Source organism: Haliotis cracherodii, unplaced genomic scaffold (genome assembly GCF_022045235.1).
Source record: "Haliotis cracherodii isolate W230 unplaced genomic scaffold, xgHalCrac1.p SCAF_17, whole genome shotgun sequence".
Taxonomy (NCBI): domain Eukaryota; kingdom Metazoa; phylum Mollusca; class Gastropoda; order Lepetellida; family Haliotidae; genus Haliotis; species Haliotis cracherodii.
In genome coordinates this window covers 30192268-30215949 of record NW_027266272.1, presented here as the reverse complement: position 1 = coordinate 30215949, position 23682 = coordinate 30192268, and the positions used below count along the sequence as shown (strand labels likewise).

The window sequence follows — 23682 nt, the reverse complement described above, 5'->3', positions numbered from 1 at the left end:
AATTATATACAGCTCTGCTGCAATTCATTCCGCATGCATTAGTATGGATATATGTGTAAATGGATCAGATAAGTATGATATATTGAGTATATATCGATACCATTAGAGAGTTCAGCCATGTTGGCGGCCATCTTGGACTTTCATCACCACCAGGGGGTGCTGCATACCAGGTTTGAATTATATACAGGATTGTTGTGATTACTCCTAAATACATTACAATGATAATTTGTATAAATTGGCCAGATAACTATGATGTGTTGAGTACAGATTGATATCGTTAGAGATTTCAGCCATGCTGGCGGCCATCTTGGAATTTCTACCACCAGGGGGCGCTGCAAACTATATTTGAATTATATACAGCTCTGCTGCAATTCATACCGCATGCATTAGTATGGATATATGTGTAAATGGATCAGATAAGTATGATATATTGAGTATATATTGATACTATTAGTTCAGCCATGTTGGCGGCCATTGTGGATTTTCTACTACCAGGGGGCTCTGCTGCGGTGGATCCATATCCAAAATTTTTTTGAATGGTTCATTGTATAAGTGTGCCAAGTTTGGTGCTTTTAACCCAAAGTGCACAATTTTAGCCTTAACCGCCCCACTATATATACTGAACAACAAATGATCCTGTGACACTTAATAAGATTTAATGCAAAGTTATGTTTTTTACCAAATCTGAAACAATTTCGGTTTGCAACAGATAAATGACTCCTAGTAAGTGTTCAAATGGTTAATTTGCCATACTGACTTCAGAAAATGCGTGATTTCTATAAAAAACATGAACATGCCAAAATGTCAATTTACAAATCAATAGCGTGTGTGTCCATCTCTGGTTGCGATGCAAGCAACACATCTTCGTCTCATGGAATGGACCAGGCGTCGCACAAATTCCTGTGGGATATCTGTCCATATCTGCTGGAGCAAGTTTCGAAGTTCCTGGAGTGTCTTTGGAACACGTGGTTGACGTCGATCCATCTCATCCCACATGTGCTTGATTGGTCAGAGATCAGCGAATGACATTCACGTTGTTTTGTTGAGGAGAATCCTGAACAAAAGTCGAGCAATATGAGGCTTGGCGTTGTCATGTTGAAATGTCATACCTGGGTCATGACGACGCAAAAACGGTAGAACAACAGGGCCGATGATCACGGTGCGGTAGCGCTGTCCATTGAGATTTCCCTCTACCACTATCAAACGGGCCCTCTGTCTTGCTGTAATCCCACCCCATACCATAACGCTGCTGCCCCCGAACCGATCTTCTTCCCTGACGCAATTATTGACGTAACGTTCACCTCCACCTCGGTACACTCGTCTCCGTACATAGCTGTGGCTGAGGTGGAAACGAGACTCGTCAGTGAATAGAACTTGTCCCCACTGTATAGGCCGTCCAGCGTAGACGTTGTCTGCACCACTGTAGACGTGTTTGACGGTGGTTTCCTGTCAAACTGGGACGTCTGGCGGGTCTTCTGGCGACAATCCCTGCACATCTGAGGCGACGGCGTACGGTTTGTGAAGATAGAAGGCCAGGGATGCTTCTTGCAGTCACCGTTGCTGGCTGGAATCGATTTCGTAGGTGTGTTGTTCGAATCCAGTTGTCTTGTCTATTATTGGTTACGCGTGGCCTGCCACTCCGAGGATGCTGTCTGACTGCATTCGTCTGATGCCAACATTGCCATAAATACCAAATGGTGTTTCTGTGGACGTTAAATTGTCTTGCAACATCACGTTGACTCGATCTTGCTTCAAGCATACTAATGGCTCGCAGACGCTCATTTTCGGACAGGCGTGGCACTTCGTAATGTTGAATAGTTGCGTAATTTTGTTGTTTTTCTGAGTGGTTGTTGTCAGCACGATGTTAAACAATGCATTTTTGAATCCCGTTAACGCACATGTTTTTATACCCATTCTTGAGTAGTGAAATGCATAGGGCTTACATAAAAGTAATCCTTTACATGTAATGCATGCTTTTCTGTAGCAGTTGCGTTTTTGTGACTTGATTCCACTAAATACTGGTGAATACACTAAAATATTGGTTTCACGGGAACTTTTGTTGTTTAGTATAAAACCATGACAGATTTCCACGATCTCCCTGATCGAGCACGTTTCTTTCGTTAACAAATGCTGTATATTGGATAAAATAGTCAACCAAGGGATAGACATATTTGATATTATTTACGCAGTTTGAATGTACACTGTAGCATTTACCATAGCAACCCGGATACCTTGCAGTTGATAGCGAACAGGGCCCCGTTCCTCAAAGCGATCTCAGCGCTACGATGATCGTAAAACTTATGTTAGAGTATGGAACTTACGATCACCTTAGTGCTAAGATCGCTTTGTTGAACAGGGCTCAGGTCGTCAGCAACCCATGCTTGTCGTAAGAGGCCACTAACGGGACCGGCTCGCTGACTTGGTTGATGCCATCTTCCCGAGGCAAGAGAGTTAACTGACTTTAAAAGTCCAGTTTCCACCCTTGCCGAACTAGGCTGGAATTCCTGGGCTCGATCGTAGCGCCACCAGTGGTTATTACGAGTTATGTCCTTTCTATGCCTCTCCTATTGACCAATCAGATTCAACCTCTCGTATCACTTGCATTTGCTTCAAACAAAACGGTGGCGCCCAGTCAAGACGATCTGATCGATAATCAAGATCTATATTGTGATAAAACGAGTCTTACATCGCGAAGTGCATCAAATCACGTGAGCACCTTGATTAGAAACATGAAAAGATTGAGAAAATATCTGTTGACAACGAGTTAGCGGTGCACATGCTTTGCAAATCCTACAGTCGACTGACACTCTACGAACCGGATTTCGTTTTCGGAGTGCGATTTTGATTGAACTATGCATAGATTCGTTAGTCCAGCCAAAATGTAACTCCATAATACCAGCCTAGTTCGGCAAGGGTGGAAACTGAACTTTTATAGTCAGTTAACTCACTTGCCTCGGGAAGATGAGTTGATGTCATCGTATTCCAATTGCGTGGATCTATGCTCATGATGCCAATCACTGGATTGGTCCAGACTCAATTATTTACATACCGCCGTCATATAGCTGGAATATTGCTGAGTGCGGCGATAAGCAACAAACAAACGTACATAAGGCAACCCTTTTCATGGTCACTGACAGGGAACTCACAGGTGCGATAGGTCATGCTGATTGTGAGTACAGCAGATCAATGTGACAACGGACACGGATATAGCGTACTATGGCGGTTATAATATAATGTTTTTACTGAGTGAAAATAATTTAAACGCTAGGTGTTACCTTCCCTATGACCGGATTGTCCGGTATTTAATTAAGCATACTTCCATATCAGGTGGCTCGCAAAATATACAGTTTTAATTTTAGTCATGGCAAAACATGGTTATAATACACACGGATATAGCGTACTATAAGGCTGTTATTATCAACACGGATATATTATACTATGGCGGTTATAATCAACACGGATATAGCGTACTTCGGCGGTTATAATAAACGTTGATATAGTGCAATATGGCGGTTATAATGGCCACGGATATAGCGTACAAGGGGGTTATTATAAACACGGATATAGTGAAATATGGCGGTTATAATCAAAACTGATATAGCGTACTTTGGCGGTTATAATAAACGTTGATATAGTGCAATATGGCGGTTATAATAAACGTTGATATAGTGCAATATGGCGGTTATAATGGCCACGGATATAGCGTACTAAGGCGGTTATTATAAACACGGATTAGTGAAATATGGCGGTTATAATGGCCACGGATAAAGCGCAATATGGCGGTTATTATGGCCACGGATATAGCGTACTAAGGCGGTTATTATAAACACGGATATAGTGCAATTTGGCGGTTATAATGGCCACAAGTACAGTGCAATTTGGCGGTTATAATGGCCACGGATATAGTGCAATATGGCGGTTATAATGGCCACGGATATAGCGTACAATGGCGGTTATAATGGCCACGGATATAGCGTACAATGGCGGTTATAATGGCCATGGATATAGCGTACAATGGCGGTTATAATGGCCACGGATATAGCGTACAATGGCGGTTATAATGGCCACGGATATAGCGTACAATGGCTGTTATGATGGCCACGGATATAGCGTAAAATGGCGGCTATAATAAACACAGATATAGTGAAATATGGCGGTTAAATGAGAGATTTGGAGGCGCCTTCAGGCTGCAAGGCAACCACATACACTTCGGGATCTTGAAACCTTTTTGGTGCGGGAATGGAACGGGATTCCTCAAGCCTTCTTCCAAAGACTTGTCGACTCAATGAGGCGGCGATGTGCAGCCTGTTGCGAAGCTAACTGACGCCACACACGCTGTTCATGGACTTGTCACTTTTGTGTCTGGGGGAGTACACTGTTTTCGAGGGAGTTTTCAATAAACACGGATGGTTGTCATCAAACAGCCAACGCCCATTTGTATCTAATGTTTTCTCTGTTATCATTTCTTAATAATATTGACGTAGCTTGCGTTCGGGCCGTTTTGCCTTGTGTGGGCGTGGTCCCGTTTGCTACGTCACAATAGCCAAGATAGTGGGGGAATTAACTTGGTAGAGCTGATTACTCGGCTATCACCTTTAAAACAGACAGAAGGCTGCTGAGTCCCTTTACGTCTTTATTCGTGGCAGAGTGTAATTTCATATATAGAGAGATATTTAAACAATATTACATTACAAGATAGATGCAGTCAATGACTTGTTACATTAAATATATAATTGACAACCATACATGAATTGATAGCAACTCGTTTAAACTTTCTTAACAGGACTGTTCTAATAAATAAGGTACAAAAACGAATTGTGAATAATATGCGACTGGGAGGTATTTCATGTTATTCTAGCTACAACATTTCATACAGGAACTGTTAACATTTACATTTACGGCATTCTAGCGTTACTCGTGTATTAACATACAAACGTATTTAACATACTGTATAATTTCAATGCCGTAAATGCTTAACCAAATGATAGACGTAGCACGGCCAATATTCGCATGAGACGGTATTTACGTGAGATTACCCGAGGGTATTTACCACAATGTACTCTTTCTCATGTTATGTAATGTACGGCTTTATCTATCACTTGGCATATCAACAGTTAATGTACAAGTGAATTAATCTACTAACATCTATATAAACACACACATACAATTAACATTCAAGGTGCTTTGCGGTATAATGAATGACATATAACTTATTCTTAAGTATTACAAACCATGGTAAATATATAGTTGCTTGCACAGGATATCATATAAGTTAAAGGCAAGGAGAATTTAACAAGAAAATAATGTTATCTTACCTTTAAAACAGACAGAAGGCTGCTGAGTCCCTTTACGTCTTTATTCGTGGCAGAGTGAAGTATCTGCCACTGGACTCCGTATATATAGGGACTCAGGCCTTCTATAGAATGTGTTAGTTACCTAATATTGAAACTATGATCTAAATCTGCTACATGCGTGGCGTATTAATTACAATTATTCGACAGTTACAGAGCGCACCGACCGCGTAATATCCTTTATATTCCACCTATCTGATACTCAAATGACGATGCGTCCGGCCATACACAGCATGTTATAGCCTGAGGCATATCCCTAGCCTGGCCACCTGGCTGAGTTAGATAATCCGGAGTCACTGGTTTGTGACGGTCAGTTACGTGCATGGTAACTGACTTACATTATCGACAGAAATATATTTAGGTTTAGCTAGTTGTAAGATAAAATATTGAGTAAAATACAAAACATATTATTGAAATATGACCACTATAATTATGGGTTAATTATAGTGATTTTAGGACTATGACAATATCCCTCCGCTGTGGGAAGCTTTTGACCGCAAAAGCACAAAATATATGTTACATGGAACTAGTGCTACTGAAAGATACAATATCCCTTTGTCATGGTAACAAACAGAATGCAGGTATTGAAAAAATAATACAATATTTGAGCAATAGTCAACCAAACAGAACATGTTATGACAGAGTATTGTTCTGTTATGAGAACCCAAAAGGGTACAACATAATGAAGCATAATACAATAGTTTTAGCAACATCTGGCTTAATAGAACATGTAGAGTATTGTTCTCAGCAGGAATTCGGCAGTTTGAAAACTTTACTTGATGAAAGAGGTCATATACATGTATATGTATCGGTTTAGTTAATGGATGAGTAACAGTTCATACAACGTTAACTGTTTTGGGTTTTTTCTATTAAGCTTAAAGTTTTTAAATAGTTGTGGGAATGAAGGTGGACAAATAGTGTCATATTTGGACATAACGTTTGTCTCGATTTTGAAATATACACCATTATAACAGCATAATCTATAATAATAGATAAGTGAATCTGACAACTCTGAGAGAAGATCAAGTGGGTAGATCAGTGTTGACAACGGGTTTGAAGAGATGACATTTGCAACTATCATCCTTCTAGCACTTAATAACACAGGAGGCCCTGCAGGTTTGTCGACAACATCTTAACTACTCACAATGAAACTAACTGCCAGGTACTATCAAAGTCAAGGATAACTATATTATTAGAGATTAGACAAAATATTTGTGTGATTGTTTGTGCTTACGACTGCGTCCAGCCTGTGTTTTATGCACGTGGAAGTCTCTGATAAGTCCTTGTCCTATATTATGGTGTGGCTCCCATGTTGGTGTAGGATGCGCAACCCATTTGACAAGAAAATGGCGTATGCCATTGATGTCTTTGTACTTCAAGAGTTTTTCAACATCATAGAACTGATCTTGATTGTGATCTTTTGTTTGCTTGTGATTGTTCTCTGATGGCACAGTTTCATCTGCTTTTGCAGTTGGCTTTTCACTAGAGACTGGTGATTCTAGTGGAGGACTGCCTTGCAAAGTTTGTGCAGGAGGATCTGGTAATGGTTCCTGTGCTCTGCTTGAAACCAATGTAGGTGCAGAAGAACCTGATGCGTCAACATGCCGTGCAACATTACCTCTGAGGACATAGGGTTTCAGGCGATTGGCATGGACCAAAGATTTATGTTCTTTGTCATCTGAACATCTGTGAATTTTGAAGGTGTGGTTTGGACCAATGTCTGTGATATAATAAGGACCTGTCCATGATTGGGACAGCTTCGGGGAAAGTCCTTGTTTGACTACAGAGCTGTGTAGAAGCACCTGTTGACCTAACATGAATAAAGGTTCTGATGATTTTAGATCTTGATGCTCCTTGTCTATCTGTTGACTTACAGACATGTTGTCGTGAGCAATAGATTTGACAACCTTCAGATTGTCGATGAGCTGCTGGAGATGTGTCTCTGCATTTTTACCAAGTGTTGGCTTCGGTGTGAGTGTAGTATCAAATGGAAGACACATCTCTCTGCCAAAGAGCATATGGTGTGGTGAGTAACCAGTTGATTGGCACGGTGTGTTTCGCATTGACATGAGAACACATGGAAGAATATCAGCCCAGTTGGATTGGTCAGGCTTACAGTAAGATTTTAAGGCTTGTGCAATTGTACTGTTACGTCGTTCAACCATTCCATTTGTCTGAGGATGGTATGACGATGTGAAGTGGTGCTTAACCTCAAAGATTTCACAAATAGCATTGACCAGCTTTGATGTGAACTGGCGACCTCTATTCCTGATGGAATCTCTTCTTGATAACAGAATTCAACATACAGATCTATCGACGATGCTGAAGAAGGTGCTATAGCCTTCTGACCAGATAAATGAGGGTTTTCTGAAGTTGAACATTCAGGAGATATCCCATAGTCATTATCTGCTGCAGTGAGCTGACAAGCAATCTGGTGATGGGTTGTTGATGATGGATTTGTGGGTGGTGTTGAAACCGCATCAGCATATGAATGCTGGATTGGATGATGATTTGACTGGATGGTGGCTGAGGTGTAGCTGATAGAGGGGACTGGTGGGACAGGGAAATCATCAGTGACAGGTTCTATGATCTGTGCAGGATATGGAATGCGCGAGAGAGCATCAGCATTTGTATTGGCTTTGCCTGCTCTATGTTCGATCTCATAATCATATTCCTGCAGCATGAGAGACCATCTAGCAAGACGACCTGTTTCCTGTTTGATGTCCTTAAGCCATTTCAGAGCATGATGATCTGTGAAGACTTTAAACTTCTGCGATGTGAGATACACCCTGAAAGTTCTAATGCCTTCTAATACAGCCAAACATTCTAGTTGAGTGATGCCCCATTTCTTCTCAGCAGCATGAAGGGCACGGCCACCATAGCAGATGACGTGTTCTTGGCCAGAAGCATCTCGTTGACCTAAGATATACCCTATGGCTGAGGTAGAAGCATCTGTTGTTAGAATGAATGGTTTATTGGGATCTGGATATGTTAAGACAGGGGCTGAAGTTAGACATCCTTTCAATTTGTTAAGTGCCTGCTCACACTCGTCTGACCAATCAAAGGTGGCATCCTTTTGAAGCAAGTTATACAATGGTGATGCTATGCGGGAAAAATTTGGGACAAATTTGCGGTAGTAACTTGCAAGACCCAAGAAATGTCTGATGTCATGGACATTTTTGGGAGAAGGGATGCTTTTAACAACTTCTACCTTTGATTTGTCAACTTCTACTCCATCTTTGCTGAAGACATGGCCTAAATACGTTACTCTCTTAGCTGCAAATCTACATTTGCTTGGTTTTAAGGTAAGACCAGCTTCTTTAAGTTTGCCAAAAACACATTTCAGATGATGTAAGTGTTCTTCAAATGTTCTGCTGTAGATTATGATATCATCAACATATATTAAAATGTGTTTCCAATTCATAGCTTGAAGAGCAGAACAAATGGTTTGCTGGAATGCTGCTGGTGCATTTTTGAGACCGAAAGGAAGACGATTGAATTCAAAAATGCCATCTTGCGTGATGAAGGCGGATTTATGTTTTGTTTCTGGGTGAAGTGGTATCTGCCAAAATCCACTTGCACAATCAAGAACAGAGAACATCTGAGCATGTTTTTCACCAACAGCATCTATGACATCTTCCAAGCGTGGAAGAGGGAAAAATATTGGTTTCGTAACCGCATTGAGCTTGCGATAATCTACCGCAAATCGATAACTGTTGTCAGATTTCTTGACCATGACTACTGGCGAATGCCATTCAGAATGACTTGGTTCTATTATGCCTGCGTCTAACATTTCTTTAATTTGCTTAGCACATTCTTTTCTAACTAAAGATGACTGACGGTAGAAGGGGAGTCTTACAGGACGGGTATGCTCTGTTTCAATCTTATGTTGATGCAGATGTGTTTTGCCTAGCTCTGACCATTCTCGTGCAAAAACAGATCTTTGAGACAACAGGAAGCACTCAAGCTGTTGCTTCTGGGTCTCTATGAGATCTGAGTCACTCAGGTCAAAATTCAGGTTAGCACTTAGCTTTGATGGGCTAGAAGGGACTGCAGTGTTGACTGATGGATGGTCTAAGTTTGGCTCAGATTCCAATGTGTGGACAGATGATGGGTCAATGATGGATGCTGTGGCTACTGTTCGTTGACAACGAAGTGTGACAGGTTTATCAGTTGGGTTGAGAAACCTCATACATGGTCTACCCTTGGCACTTTGAATGAGACATTTGGCTCCTTGGAGTGGGAGTGCCTCTAGGCCAGGAAATGGTTCCAGTAGCAATACTCTGTTGCTCTCACAACGGGAGATTTTAACAGGAATATCAGCCTGGGAGTGGGGAGGAATCTGAACTGTTTTGCGAGGTCTAGCAAACCCTGCATTGGCGTCCACCAAGCCTACGGATATTAATCCATCATGCAGGTGAACTGTGCGGTTTGATAGATCAATTTTGACCCGGTTTGACTGGAGAAAGTCTAAACCAAGAATGATGGTATGATGTAATGATGTGAAGACATGAAAATCCTGTGAATAAGAAGCATGGCCGATGTTAAGTTGTAGAGTGACTAAACCTGACACAGGATGGCGTTCTCCTCCTACACCAATAATCTCTGTTAGATGAGATTTCTGAAGGTGAGACTCAGTGAGTCCTATTTTCTTCAGAAATTTCATATGAACACAGTTGATTGTTGCTCCAGTGTCTATCAATGCTGTTGTTTTGACTTGTCTGACCTTAACTCGAATGGTGTTTTTAGATAATGGGGCTACAAGAGATACATGATGTTGTTTAGCGTTAGTAGAGGATGGGGAAGTAGGGGTAGTATGCTTAGTGGGTGGGTCAGATGGTTTGGGTTGTTTGAATGGGTGCCTGATTCTAGGTGGATCCTTGGAATCAGGCACGCGTCCCTATCTATTATCTATCTTAGACAGAAGAACCTGGTAACATACAGATGTATGGTGACCTTTCTTTCTACAAACATTGCAAATGGTATGCCGATGGGGACAGTGATTACGCTGAGAACAATACCCACCACATCCTGAGCATCTTTCTCTGTTGTTTCTGCTGGATGGTCGGAGTTGCTCTCGTCTGAAGTCACGTGGTCTGTGCTGCGACTGTAGACTGGCATAAGATGACTGATGACTTGGTCTCGAGCTGTAGTCATCAAGTCGAGATGGTGACTGGAACCTGACTCTTCGCTGACAGTCATCATGAAGCGTCCCCTGCTGTGTTGACATTGCTGCTGCCAAAGGCTTCTGTTGGCTCTCCATTAGTGACATCACTAGTGTTGATAGCTTAGTCACCTGGTCTGTGAGACTAGCTTGATCTGGCTGTTGGATGCTGAGGTATGACTTGGCCGCTAGTTCACCCTGTTGACGCACTTCTTCCAATGTTTTGGGTTCTTTGTTATAGACCCATTGTCTGACGGAAGGGCACATACCATTCACAGCTATGGCAACTAAGATGTCGACTGGTATGGATTTACTAGAGGTGGACTGCTGTAACCTACTGATGTAATCTGATACTGATTCAGCAGGCTGCTGATTGATTGCCAATACTGACAGATCAAATTGTCCTGATGGTTGAAACCTAGTAATGAAAGCTTGTTTCAAGCTATTCCAGTCTGACTTGATATCGTCACTCAAGGCATGATGCCAATGTTTGGCCGGTCCTTCTAAGAGGAAGTTCAACATTAAACACGCTCTGTCTTGGTCAGTACCTTGGAGTTTAACCCAAGTTTCTAGATCTGACCACCAGTTATTTGCATCCTGCTTACCTGAATATTTAGGAAGCTGAATATGTGACATGGCCATGCTTGTGTTTGAAGCTGTGGAGGAAATACTTCGAGTAGCTGCTGTTGAGGATGTTGTTGATAACGTTGATATGGTTGTTGATACTGACGTAGATGTTGATGTTGATGTTGATGTTGACGTTGACGTTGGTACCGTTGATGTTGACGTTGTGTATGTTGCTGGTGATGTTGGTATTGTAGAGGTTGGCGTCTGTGATGTGGAGCTGTTGTTGATGATGACTCTGCCTGGTAACTCAGGGTTACAACGAGTCAAGACTAAAAGACTGCAGCCTCATCCTGTTCTCTGTGTTCTGCCTTTCATCAGCACCGGAAACTTTGATCTCCATCAACTGACGTAGCTTGCGTTCGGGCCGTTTTGCCTTGTGTGGGCGTGGTCCCGTTTGCTACGTCACAATAGCCAAGATAGTGGGGGAATTAACTTGGTAGAGCTGATTACTCGGCTATCACCTTTAAAACAGACAGAAGGCTGCTGAGTCCCTTTACGTCTTTATTCGTGGCAGATTGTAATTTCATATATAGAGAGATATTTAAACAATATTACATTACAAGATAGATGCAGTCAATGACTTGTTACATTAAATATATAATTGACAACCATACATGAATTGATAGCAACTCGTTTAAACTTTCTTAACAGGACTGTTCTAATAAATAAGGTACAAAAACGAATTGTGAATAATATGCGACTGGGAGGTATTTCATGTTATTCTAGCTACAACATTTCATACAGGAACTGTTAACATTTACATTTACGGCGTTCTTGCGTTACTCATGTATTTACATACAAATGTATTTAACATACTGTATAATTTCAATGCCGTAAATGCTTAACCAAATGATAGACGTAGCATGGCCAATATTCGCATGAGACGGTATTTACGTGAGATTACCCGAGGGTATTTACCACAATGTACTCTTTCTCATGTTATGTAATGTACGGCTTTATCTATCACTTGGCATATCAACAGTTAATGTACAAGTGAATTAATCTACTAACATCTATATAAACACACACATACAATTAACATTCAAGGTGCTTTGCGGTATAATGAATGACATATAACTTATTCTTAAATATTACAAACCATGGTAAATATATAGTTGCTTGCACAGGATATCATATAAGTTAAAGGCAAGGAGAATTTAACAAGAAAATAATGTTATCTTACCTTTAAAACAGACAGAAGGCTGCTGAGTCCCTTTACGTCTTTATTCGTGGCAGAGTGAAGTATCTGCCACTGGACTCCGTATATATAGGGACTCAGGCCCTCTATAGAATGTGTTAGTTACCTAATATTGAAACTATGATCTAAATCTGCTACATGCGTGGCGTATTAATTACAATTATTCGACAGTTACAGAGCGCACCGACCGCGTAATATCCTTTATATTCCACCTATCTGATACTCAAATGACGATGCGTCCGGCCATACACAGCATGTTATAGCCTGAGGCATATCCCTAGCCTGGCCACCTGGCTGAGTTAGATAATCCGGAGTCACTGGTTTGTGACGGTCAGTTACGTGCATGGTAACTGACTTACATTATCGACAGAAATATATTTAGGTTTAGCTAGTTGTAAGATAAAATATTGAGTAAAATACAAAACATATTATTGAAATATGACCACTATAATTATGGGTTAATTATAGTGATTTTAGGACTATGACAATATTTACATATATTTCTGCCCTCAACGTTATCCGCATTGTATGTACAACTTGCGTTTCTTTTGCGGTTGTGTATATTTTGAGTATATGCTGTACATCAAATGTTCCGCCTTTTGTAATGGAATGATCTTGGTGTAGGCAAATTGATCGTATTTCCTTATTTCAAATATTGTCGAATAAGATTATCGGTTAAGTAAACTATTAAAAAGAATTCACTACATGTCCATACGTAAACTTTATGTCAGTATGTGGCATTAAATGTCGGACACAGCTGCAGTTGGTCTTGTAGTTTCTTGCATAGTGTTAACATCGCAGAGAGACGCCGCTTTCTCATGAGTCAGGTTGACGCGAAAGGGAAGCCCAAAGTGATGAAGGGATTGGAGGCGAGCACGGGTTTGGAGCTGAGAAACCATGCATCGTAATCAGTGTGAATCTAGGATTCGAACTACAGGAATCAGGCATGTCTAAACGACGTAACTTTCCTTTTTCGTATGAGGAGACGTTATTGTCCGGGTGGTCAGGTTGATGGCGTGTCATCGTACCCCGACGGCATCGATCGGTGCTCATTATTTTAATGAATGGATTGTCTGATCCCGACTCGATTATTTACAGGCCGCCGTCATAAAGCTGGAATATTGAAGATTGCTGCTTTAGACAAACAAACAAGCATTCCATAGCGAATTGTGGCGACACAATATCAAAACGTATACCTTTAGGTAGTGGATTGTCACCAGCATGCCAGATGTTTCGAGAGTTGAACGCCCATGAATCTTTATTTTAGTGAGTAGGTTATCACGCCGCTTTCAACAGGAGAGGGACACCATGGGCTACCTTTGTACCCATGTTGAAAATCGAACCCGGGCATGACGAGTCAGCACTTAAACAACTAAGCCCCCCGCCGCCCTGAAAGTGTTTGAATGGTGAGTTAGTGAGTTTGGTTGAAGCCGCTTTGAACAGTATTTCAGCTATACATTATTTTAGCTTAATGTGAGAGAAAAGCCCGAACTGTTACGCTTATAATAATCCACACTGACATGAGGAGCTATTTGAACAAAGACACGTCAGCTGGTACGTTTATATAGGATTTCAACGACATTGACTAATTGCCGTCCAGATGTCACATTGTAAGTTCGTCCCGGGAGACCTTTAGTCAATATCAGTCAATAACATGACATTTGGTTGTTCTGGGGTGTTGTTGACAGACGCTGAGATTCCAATAAGTGGTATGTTTGTCGTTGACTGCAATAACATGCAAAAATTTAATGATTTAATGACTAACGGCTGTTGCACTTCTCAAGGACATGCAACAGAAATACAGTTTGTCTTTATTCTGTGTGCTCTTGATAGCCGCGTACTAGTGGTTGATATCATAAGTATCTCCGTTTTGTCGCCATGGCAAACAGAGATTGCACATTGTAACCACCCGATCCTCGTTTTAGTCGGATCTTACGAGAAGCATGGGATTTTGGCCCGGAAGTCTCCGGTGGTTTCTAATCCAACAGCAACCCCTTGGGGATTCCGTGTTGGAATATTTCCACAGCAAGCCCCGTAGTGATTCCGTGTTGGAATATTTCCACAGCAAGCCCCGTGGTGATTCCGTGTTGGAATATTTCCACAGCAAGCCCCGTGGTGATTGCGTGTTGGAATATTTCCACAACAAGCCCCGTGGTGATTCTATGTTGGAATATTTCCACAGCAAGCCCCGTGGTGATTGCGTGTTGGAATATTTCCACAGCAAGCCCCGTGGTGATTGCGTGTTGGAATATTTCCACAACAAGCCCCGTGGTGATTCCGTGTTGGTATATTTCCACAGCAAGCCCCGTGGTGATTGCGTGTTGGAATATTTCCACAGCAAGCCCCGTGGTGATTGCGTGTTGGAGTATTTCCACAGCAAGCCCCGTGGTGATTGCGTGTTGGAATATTTCCACAGTAAGCCCCGTGGTGATTGCGTGTTGGAATATTTCCACAACAAGCCCCGTGGTGATTCTGTGTTGGAATATTTCCACAACAAGCCCCGTGGTGATTCCGTGTTGGAGTATTTCCACAGCAAGCCCCGTGGTGATTCTGTGTTGGAATATTTCCAAAGCAAGCCCCGTGGTGATTCCGTGTTGGAATATTTCCACAGCAAGCCCCGTGGTGATTCCGTGTTGGAATATTTCCACAGCAAGCCCCGTGGTGATTCCGTGTTGGAATATTTCCACAACAAGCCCCGTGGTGATTGCGTGTTGGAATATTTCCACAACAAGCCCCGTGGTGATTCCGTGTTGGAATATTTCCAAAGCAAGCCCCGTGGTGATTCCGTGTTAGAATATTTCCCGGCAAGCCACGCATGTTGTAAGAGGCGACAACATGGATCTGGTGGTCAAACTCGGCGGCTTGGTTGATTGCGTGTCATCGTACCCCGACGGCGTGGGTAGTTGCTCATAAAACACATCACTGGTTTCTCTGATCCACAACACCTGGCTGTCGAGCAGGGATATGAGCTGCAGACGATTTCCAACCGAACGTTTGCAGCAGGTTGAATCGCCGTTTGAGCTCGCTTTCAGAGCGCCTTGGTTTTGGATCTTGTCGCTGACTTGGGACGCCCTGAACGAGGTCGATCGTCAGATGTTGGGTTTGTTGTACCTGTTCCAAAGTCTGCAAATCACAGACTGTGAAACATTGAACACATTGGCCATTGACTTCTGCCAGTTTCCAGCATAGCAATAGCCAGTTGACGCTCAACGCGTTGCAAACGCAGCATCGATAGTTCATACACAAACAATGAATGAAATCAAGTGAATCACATCTATATAACAAGCAGAATCTGTAAGACTGACAGAAACAATGGTCCACAGATATTAATCGACCTTCCTTGAAAGTGTCAATATCAGGAATGACACAAAACGCACGTGTGTGGCGATACTGCATGCGGCACGTGCAAACTATCGGATGTGTTTTGGTGTTATGTTTTGCAAAGGATGTTTGTCGTCAACATGTACCTTTGTTCTAATACTTGGTTTTAACATATATAGTTCATGATCCCCTACTTTTGAAAACGATATAGCATGACCACCATTGTTTCGATACCCTATGATGTTTATTACATAATAAAAAGAACCAAGTCAATATCTCAAATCTGCTCGCCTGAAAATATCCGCGGGTTCAGGGTCATATCCGAATAATTCAAAATCCAATTTGAACATCCTTTGAATTCCCTTCAGGACGTCAATGGGTACATCTTTATAAGCCTGCAGCTTCATCGACGTCCTTTGCATCGCCATCTCATTCGACGTTGTATTTGCCGCCTTAAAAACTCGCCACACATACTCAAAAAATACGTCTCCCCTCCTTAAAGTCTCACCTGTTAAAGTCAATTCGGCAGTGGCTGGTATATACCCATTGATTTTAAACGCCTTCCATAGTCTTTCTGCTAAATCGCTATATGATACGCAGGATGACAGATAGCGTTGCATCTTGTAGTTGAACTGTATTAACATTGCTATTTCTTCCCTTATTCGTGATTCATGATTGTGTACATCCGAGACCCAAGATATTCCCAGTTTTCCGAGGATATATCGACTGTCAGCACCCATTGTCTCCAGCTTGCCTATAAAATGTGGCTTCAATTGACACGGGTTGCATCCGTAATGAAGTGGTCGGTAATGATCATCCAATTTCGCAGCGTTTTCGGTTCCATAATTTGCAATATACCCTAGAAATTCCGGAAACGAAATAGGATCGCACAACTTCTTTGCTGTACCATCTTTTCTCAACCTTTTTATTTCAGAACCGTATGTCCTCCAAAAAAAGTTATCTGGAAGTATAAACTTATCAATAAATACTGACCAAAGCCGAGAATACGGTTCACGAGCAAACATAAAACGGAAAGTGTTCATTATGGCACTTTCTGTCGCTGAATTCAGTGGAATCTCCTTGATGTATTTGTATTTCAGCAAATGAGTGTCATATTTGCTTATTTCAAAGGGACTTTTGACATGTCCTGTAGCAGTGTCGTTGTAGAGATATCTGAAGATTCTGACCCAGTACGTTGAGGCTACCTTATGTGTGATGCAGTAGGAGATATTGTCATACTGAATTATTCGATCTACAGAACCAATGACGTCATCAGAACATGCGCTCTCAATTTGATGCCGTCGCAAGTCCTGCAGATGTTGCGCGTCCCGTTCCATATCATGTTCAATTTGTCGAGTTGCCGTCGTGGGTATGACAGTAGGTTCGGGTGTCGTCGTGTGATTTTGCCACACGTGAAATTGCTTTTTCATCAGGATGTTTTTCTGAAATGAGAGATCGTGGTTTGAAGACATCTTCAACGTACTAAATACATATAATGATTTTTTAAAATCTTTTGTGACTGAGTGAGTGAATGTTATTTAACGACCAAGTCAGCAACACCGTGGCCTGTAACATATTCAAATCTGGACCAGGGAAACAATCGACTGAAGCACGAACAACGATTCACACCTTCGGTGTACCATGAGTTGGTGAGTTAGTGACCCGTGAAGATCCCGGAGTGGAATAGCTGTTCAGCAACCCATGCTTGCCGTAAGAGGCGACTAACGGGATCAGGTGCTCAGACTCGCTGACTTGGTTGATGCATGTCATCGATCCCAATTGCGTGGATCGATGTTCATGATGTAAGTCACTGGATTGTCTGTTTCAGACTCGATTATTTACAGACGGCCGTCATATAGCTGGAATATTGCTGAGTGCGGCGTAAAACAACAAACCAAAACCAGAAAAGTGAATTAGGTGTAACACCGCTTTGAACAGAATTGCAGTTATATAACGGCGTGTCAGCTTAATGTGGGAGGAAAGCCCGAAGTGATTCATGATCAAGTCTCAGACGTTTACCACTTTGGTGAAAACCGCGAGCGAACAGGTATTCGAACCAACGATCATAGGTTTCTGGCGTGCCCAAGGGACGTAACTCTGCACAGCAAATTGCGGCGCCTTAGACGACGAGGCCTCCCGTGCCCACCGGTGTAAAATGACACACACTCAAGCAAGCCCGGACACCCAATCCCTAAGTCAGACACCTCTGACGTCAAGCATGAGGAACTGTGGATCTATTCTCACCCGGAATTCAATATCTTGAGACGTTTTAGTATGACGTGGTGATGATGTGTAACACACTTTCATGTAAGTACAAATCATTGCACCATGGAAACTGTACAATGATTGATATTTGTTCTTGATTGTTTATGTTGTGTGTGGTGTCCGTCCAATTTGATTTCGAACGTTTTCCCAAATGAATTACATTGTATCAGACATATTTTCACTTTTATCTTCAAGTTATAAGAAAATGAAATTAGAATATAATTATTTATGAAATCTTTAATATACTCCACCACTTGTGCGCCGTAATCTGAAAAGGCTTAGATCACATTTTTAGTGTGTTTGTTATGTCTACGAGTTGAATATGGACGGGAAACAGCTGCCACTTCAAACACGTAAACGTCGTGGGTTTTTTTCGAATATGGTCTTTGGACACTTTCTAACCATTGGTTTTCCGTCCAAATAACGTCGTTATTTGACATTGGAATTTACTGCCAGAGAACCTTGTGATCAAGTTCCTCCCTTTCTTGGTTGACATTGTCTATCAAGAAACAGCGGTAGCGGTATTTTTATTTCTCAGCTTCCATTGGTCAGCTCTCGCGTGTCAGATTACAGGCTGGAGTTGCTCGTGGATGTTACAGGAACTGCTGAATTCTACCGTTCTGCACATGCAGTTTGTTTAATACCTTGCCCTCATTTGTCGTTCTGTGCGTGCGCGATTTCGCGGATCGTTTCCAGCAGGTACTTGATGTGACACGTTGCTTGCAGCTGTCACGCGCTTTACTCATTAAATAACGTATTGGTAAGGTTGAGACTTTCAGTCAAATAATTAGGAAAGGGCAAAGCTAAGCAACGGCTAAAGTATAGACACTGATATTACTTTCGCAGTCGAATATAACCAACAAATAGGCAAACCAATATGAAACTGAAACTGAATAACTTGCCGGCAATCACGCCTTATCTTTGTAGAAGGTGATTGATTGGAATATATTGCCAGAGAACATATACAGCTACTGGTCTCTGATATTGTTTGCAAGTGAGGAAAGTATGTTTATTAATATGCTTTTAATTTCTTCCGCCCTCTAATTGTCATATGACCTGTGCACATTGACCATTGATTTCCCACACGTCACTTACCTAAAACCTTATACAGTAACCTGCGTAATATCATAATTATTAGCTAAAATGGGTTGAATTATCATAAAACCGCCCGAATGTTATAAAAAATGAGCGGGCCGCTGTAACTTTATTGACCCTTTTCACACGTTCGCCATCTTGGGTCGAGAACGAGGCTTGGAGAGCATTGAGTGCTTCCGTGTCAAGGAAACAGTATCGAAATGGCTTCCACCAATTTGAACGCGAAGACTTTGTGGACCAAAACCTTAAACTGTGTCCCGGTCATAGGGGCTGGTTTTGTTGAAAATTGGGTTAAACAAATTGCAAAAGTCCCCAGAAAAGTCTTAAAAAGAGCCTATGGCAATTTTTGCGAGGGATACATATTCGATGTTGAAGGTAGGGCCTTGGTTGTGTCGGCAACCCGGAAGTGATTTTCCCGTTAAATATAATCTTATCAAAGTTCTCCAAAAACACACATCTTGCGGTTTTTATTATACATGTGACACCTAGAATTGTTGATGGGATAATCATTTCATCACATTGTTTAGTAAACAATAAAAAAACACTGTAATTTGGCTGTGAAGTTGTTTCGATTTGCTTGCTTATTGATATCATATGAGTCTAAATAAGAACAGCTTTTGGTAATTACTATCGTGTTTGAAATGAATAATCGAATATTTTTCATTCTTTACATTCCAACTGAAGTAGAAATATTTTCCAAAACAAAAAACATGTGGTGAATAGCTTCGTACTGTAGTAGCAATGAAAAATCATTAAAAAATATTGGGTGGTGTTTTGAACATTAAATGAGTAACAACAATATGTGTAAAATTGAAATTTAAAAGATAAAAAAAAATATATGTTGCTGTGTTGATCTCTGTATGATTTGTATGACTATCTCATATGTCACATAACTATTGTTAGGCTGAAGCAGATACCATATTGTATGGTCTCTGGCTGAAATAATACTTTACTCTGTTATATGCATGCACCTATCGAAACATAAATTCCTACTCACATTTGTTGTTACCTCAAACAAAACGTGTTGAACTTGTGAAAAATTGCCTTCATCATCACAAGCCTAAGAACCAGCAGCAACTCCCCTTACGTAAAGATTCGTTTCACAGTTTTCCATCAATTTTGTTTTTCATTGTACATAGTGTACCATTCATGTTCAGTGTTAAATATTACCAGGAAGCTCAGATAATGTTCTATTACCCTCCACATTTGAGTCATATGTGTCCATATGATCTGCTGTGTGACCAATAAACATTCACATAAATCCAAAGAAGTATATGTGTAATAACTCACCATTGTATGGTAACATGAGTCAAACTAAAATTCAACACATACAGACAAATTAAAAACAACAAAGAATGATATAAATTGTATACACGGGTTTATTTTATAGACCTGTTGTAAATCAATTATATACATTGATATTATCATGATTATAACAGGCAGGACATTCGATTACTTTTATGATTATAGTATCTCCTCAACCTGATGGAACGGTTTGCAGAGCTCGAAGCTTCACGTAAATAAAAAGAACGAAACCCCTTATCACATGAAGGTGAATAAAACCGGAGGGGAAATGTGTTTTTGTACTCAATAAATTGTTTCTTATTTTCTCGTTAAGAGAATTGTGGCTGTGAAAATTCTATACTGTGGCCCAGAAAAAAGGACTTTTTGATGGAAAGATAATTAAAATTCCCATTTATTGAAAACCCACACCTTTGAATCAATAGTCTGAGGAACAATCAATTTAGTGAAGAAACCTTTAATATGCTCAAGGCTTAGAAAAGAAAATTGGGTGCACTGCATAATTATTTTTAAGTCATGGTTATAATTGGACAAGGCCACTTAATCATCATAAGAGAAAAGTGCTATTACACTGAGCAGACATTACCACATAAAACAATAATAATAATAGACTAGCAATGATATTGTTCAGATCTGGATCAATACAACCGATTCAACCCTCATTGAGCAGACTTCATGTAATTGTTAATCTGGCCAGGGCAAATGTAATCACGTGATTGGTTTACTGTATTTGTTACAACACTATCAATCCCTTGACTTAAAAACAGTGCCACTGCATTGTCAAAAACATCGCTGCCACAGACATGGCATGTTCCACAAAGAAGTAAAGGCCTTTTTGCCAAAAAGGTAGACCAAATCACTGTTAAAAAAATAAAAACACCTGCCAGTGGATCTGTTACAGCTAAGTCATCGACAGATACTACCTCTTCTACTGCCTCTACTTGATCTGCTGCCTCTACTACATCTGCTGCCGCTACTACATCAGCTGCCTTTACTCCATCTGCTGCCTCTACTAACACTTCCTTTGCGTCTCCTACACTTACTCATCATCTTCAAATGCGAAAATTGTCCCTTTGAAAAAGAGACAACTTGATGGCTTGAGGTCTACTCTATACAATCCCTTGCCAAAAGACATCAACCATAATGAATTTTCTTCCACTCTAAAAAACACTTGTGGACAAAATCCTTAGGCTAATCAGTTCTCAAGTAGTAAGACGAGTTCTATGGATAAACAACTTCTTTATTACAATTAGTGCGACGTTTCGGTGTAGATCCTAACACCTTTATCATCAATCATTCCGAATATGAATGATATAGTTCTTGTAGACTCTGCTTTTGGTCAAGTTCCCAAAGGTTCAACTATTTCACTTCAACAACCTTCTATATCAAACATAAACAAAAGTCATATCATAAACCATTCACGCGCCTTTTCCCCACCTTTTGTAACGCCTGATATTAAAAGCAAACTAAATGGCCCACTTACGAGTACATCAAAAGAACAAACATTTCTCAATTGAATGTCAGTTTCATCTACACAGAGTGTTTTATACGAGCAGGAAACACAAGATCAATGTGAATAAAAGAAGTGGTTTGAACTTAAGGCACATCGCCTTTCTTCAAGTAACTTTAAATTTGTGCATACCAGACAAGATAATTTTGAACATTTGTGTGACTCTACTGAAATCCAAAAGACAAACTGAGGCTATGAAGTATGGCATGGAGAATGAGGACTCTGCTGCTGAGGCATATTCAAGGCTTCAGAAGCTTAATGTCCATGCTTGTGGAATTGTCATGAACCATACATGTCCATATCTAGCCACTTCACCAGACAGAGAGTGACCCTTGGGGTTTGCCAGAAATCAAATGTTCCACTGCACAATCCATATCAAATATCAACTACCTTAAGTTAACATATCAAGGTACATACAAGCTCAAAGAAACATTCCAGCATTATCATCAAGTAATGGGTCAAATGTTACTCACTGGGGCCAGGTGGGTCGATTTCTTTGTTTGGTGCAAAGATGATTACCACTTGGAGAGAACATATTTCAATGAGGAATCTTGCAATGAAATGAAAACCAGGTTGGACCTGTTTTACTTCAACTATTTCATAAATTACATCCTGGGTAAAATCTAAACAATATTATCAGTACATAAGACTGCAAGGGGCAAGTTGACTGATGTAATGAATGGAAAGTAACTTGACAAGTAGCTTGTACATTTGGAAACCAGGCAGACTCCAGTGGCATAAATACTGACACATATCAACCCGTAAATGTCTTTTTTATGGGTAATGAAGTTTTACATTAGTAATCGGGTTCTGATGTGATTCATACATCAGCCAAGTGACATTGTAATTTCTGTGCTTCATGAAGAATGAATTTCTTTACTTCTCTGACATTAGACATTGACAATTAATGTGTTATACATGTAACCATGGTAAGATATGTACACACATATTCGTAAATGATCAAATTGTTATTGTATTGACATACTTCAGTTTTGAAAACTCAGCATTAATGTATTAGTAATACAATGAAATAAAGATATCTCCGCTCTCCCATTACCATGCCATTCAACTATGACACAAGAACTTGCAAAACTGATTGCATAACATACCATATTGAAGTAATTTACCAGTTAACAATAATCACATTTCTGTTTAATGATTATTTACAATACTGTCGGTACAGAGGCATTAAGCCATGTTATGTTTCATAAGTTTTCTCTTTGCATCAGTTAAAAAGGAGATCCCCTGAAATTTGATAGTAGACAGCAAACAGTCCAAATTTGATTTACTGATCCTACAATAGTTAATGGAATTATGCCATCAAAAATATGGTATTCCTTCACTCTTCTGATAGCTCTCTCCACATGTATACGTAGGCTAGATATTTTATGTGTGATTTCTGCATCCTTTCTAGAAAAATGATAATCATTTGATTTTGAGAGAAAGGGGGGATTATCAAGTGAGCACCTGTAGACTGAAGAAGATCATCAATCAAAAACCCTTTGTCAGCCACTACTTCTACAAGTGGTTAGAGCAAACAAAAGTGATATTGCGACCAATCTGAAATAAAAAACATTAACATCAATAAACATATTTAACAATATTATTAAGTTTCTATTTTTCAAAATAGAGAAGCTGTAAAATAACATTGTTGTAGGTAACCATTATTACAAAATCTATGGTCATAAAACGTTAAAAGTAGCATACATAAGGTAGAAGTTATCTGTATTACATTAATGTATGAACATTTTCAGTACTAGGATTGCTGAAAATAAACCTGACTTGCAGGATAGCAAAATTATCATAACCATAACATTTCATCAACCTGTAGTATCCTTCAATCAAAATA

General features: G+C 40.5%; 1 protein-coding gene across 1 annotated transcript in view; it reads right to left on the bottom strand.

The window, feature by feature from the left end:
* Positions 1 to 15930: 15930 nt before the first annotated feature.
* Positions 15931 to 23682, bottom strand: part of LOC139464605 (carbohydrate sulfotransferase 9-like) — a 28859-nt gene continuing 21107 nt past the window's right edge. Inside the window, exon 3 of the mRNA XM_071246129.1 lies at positions 15931 to 17103. Within this exon, the coding sequence (XP_071102230.1) occupies positions 15931 to 17103 (1173 nt within the window). The remainder of the gene's footprint in view (positions 17104 to 23682) is intronic.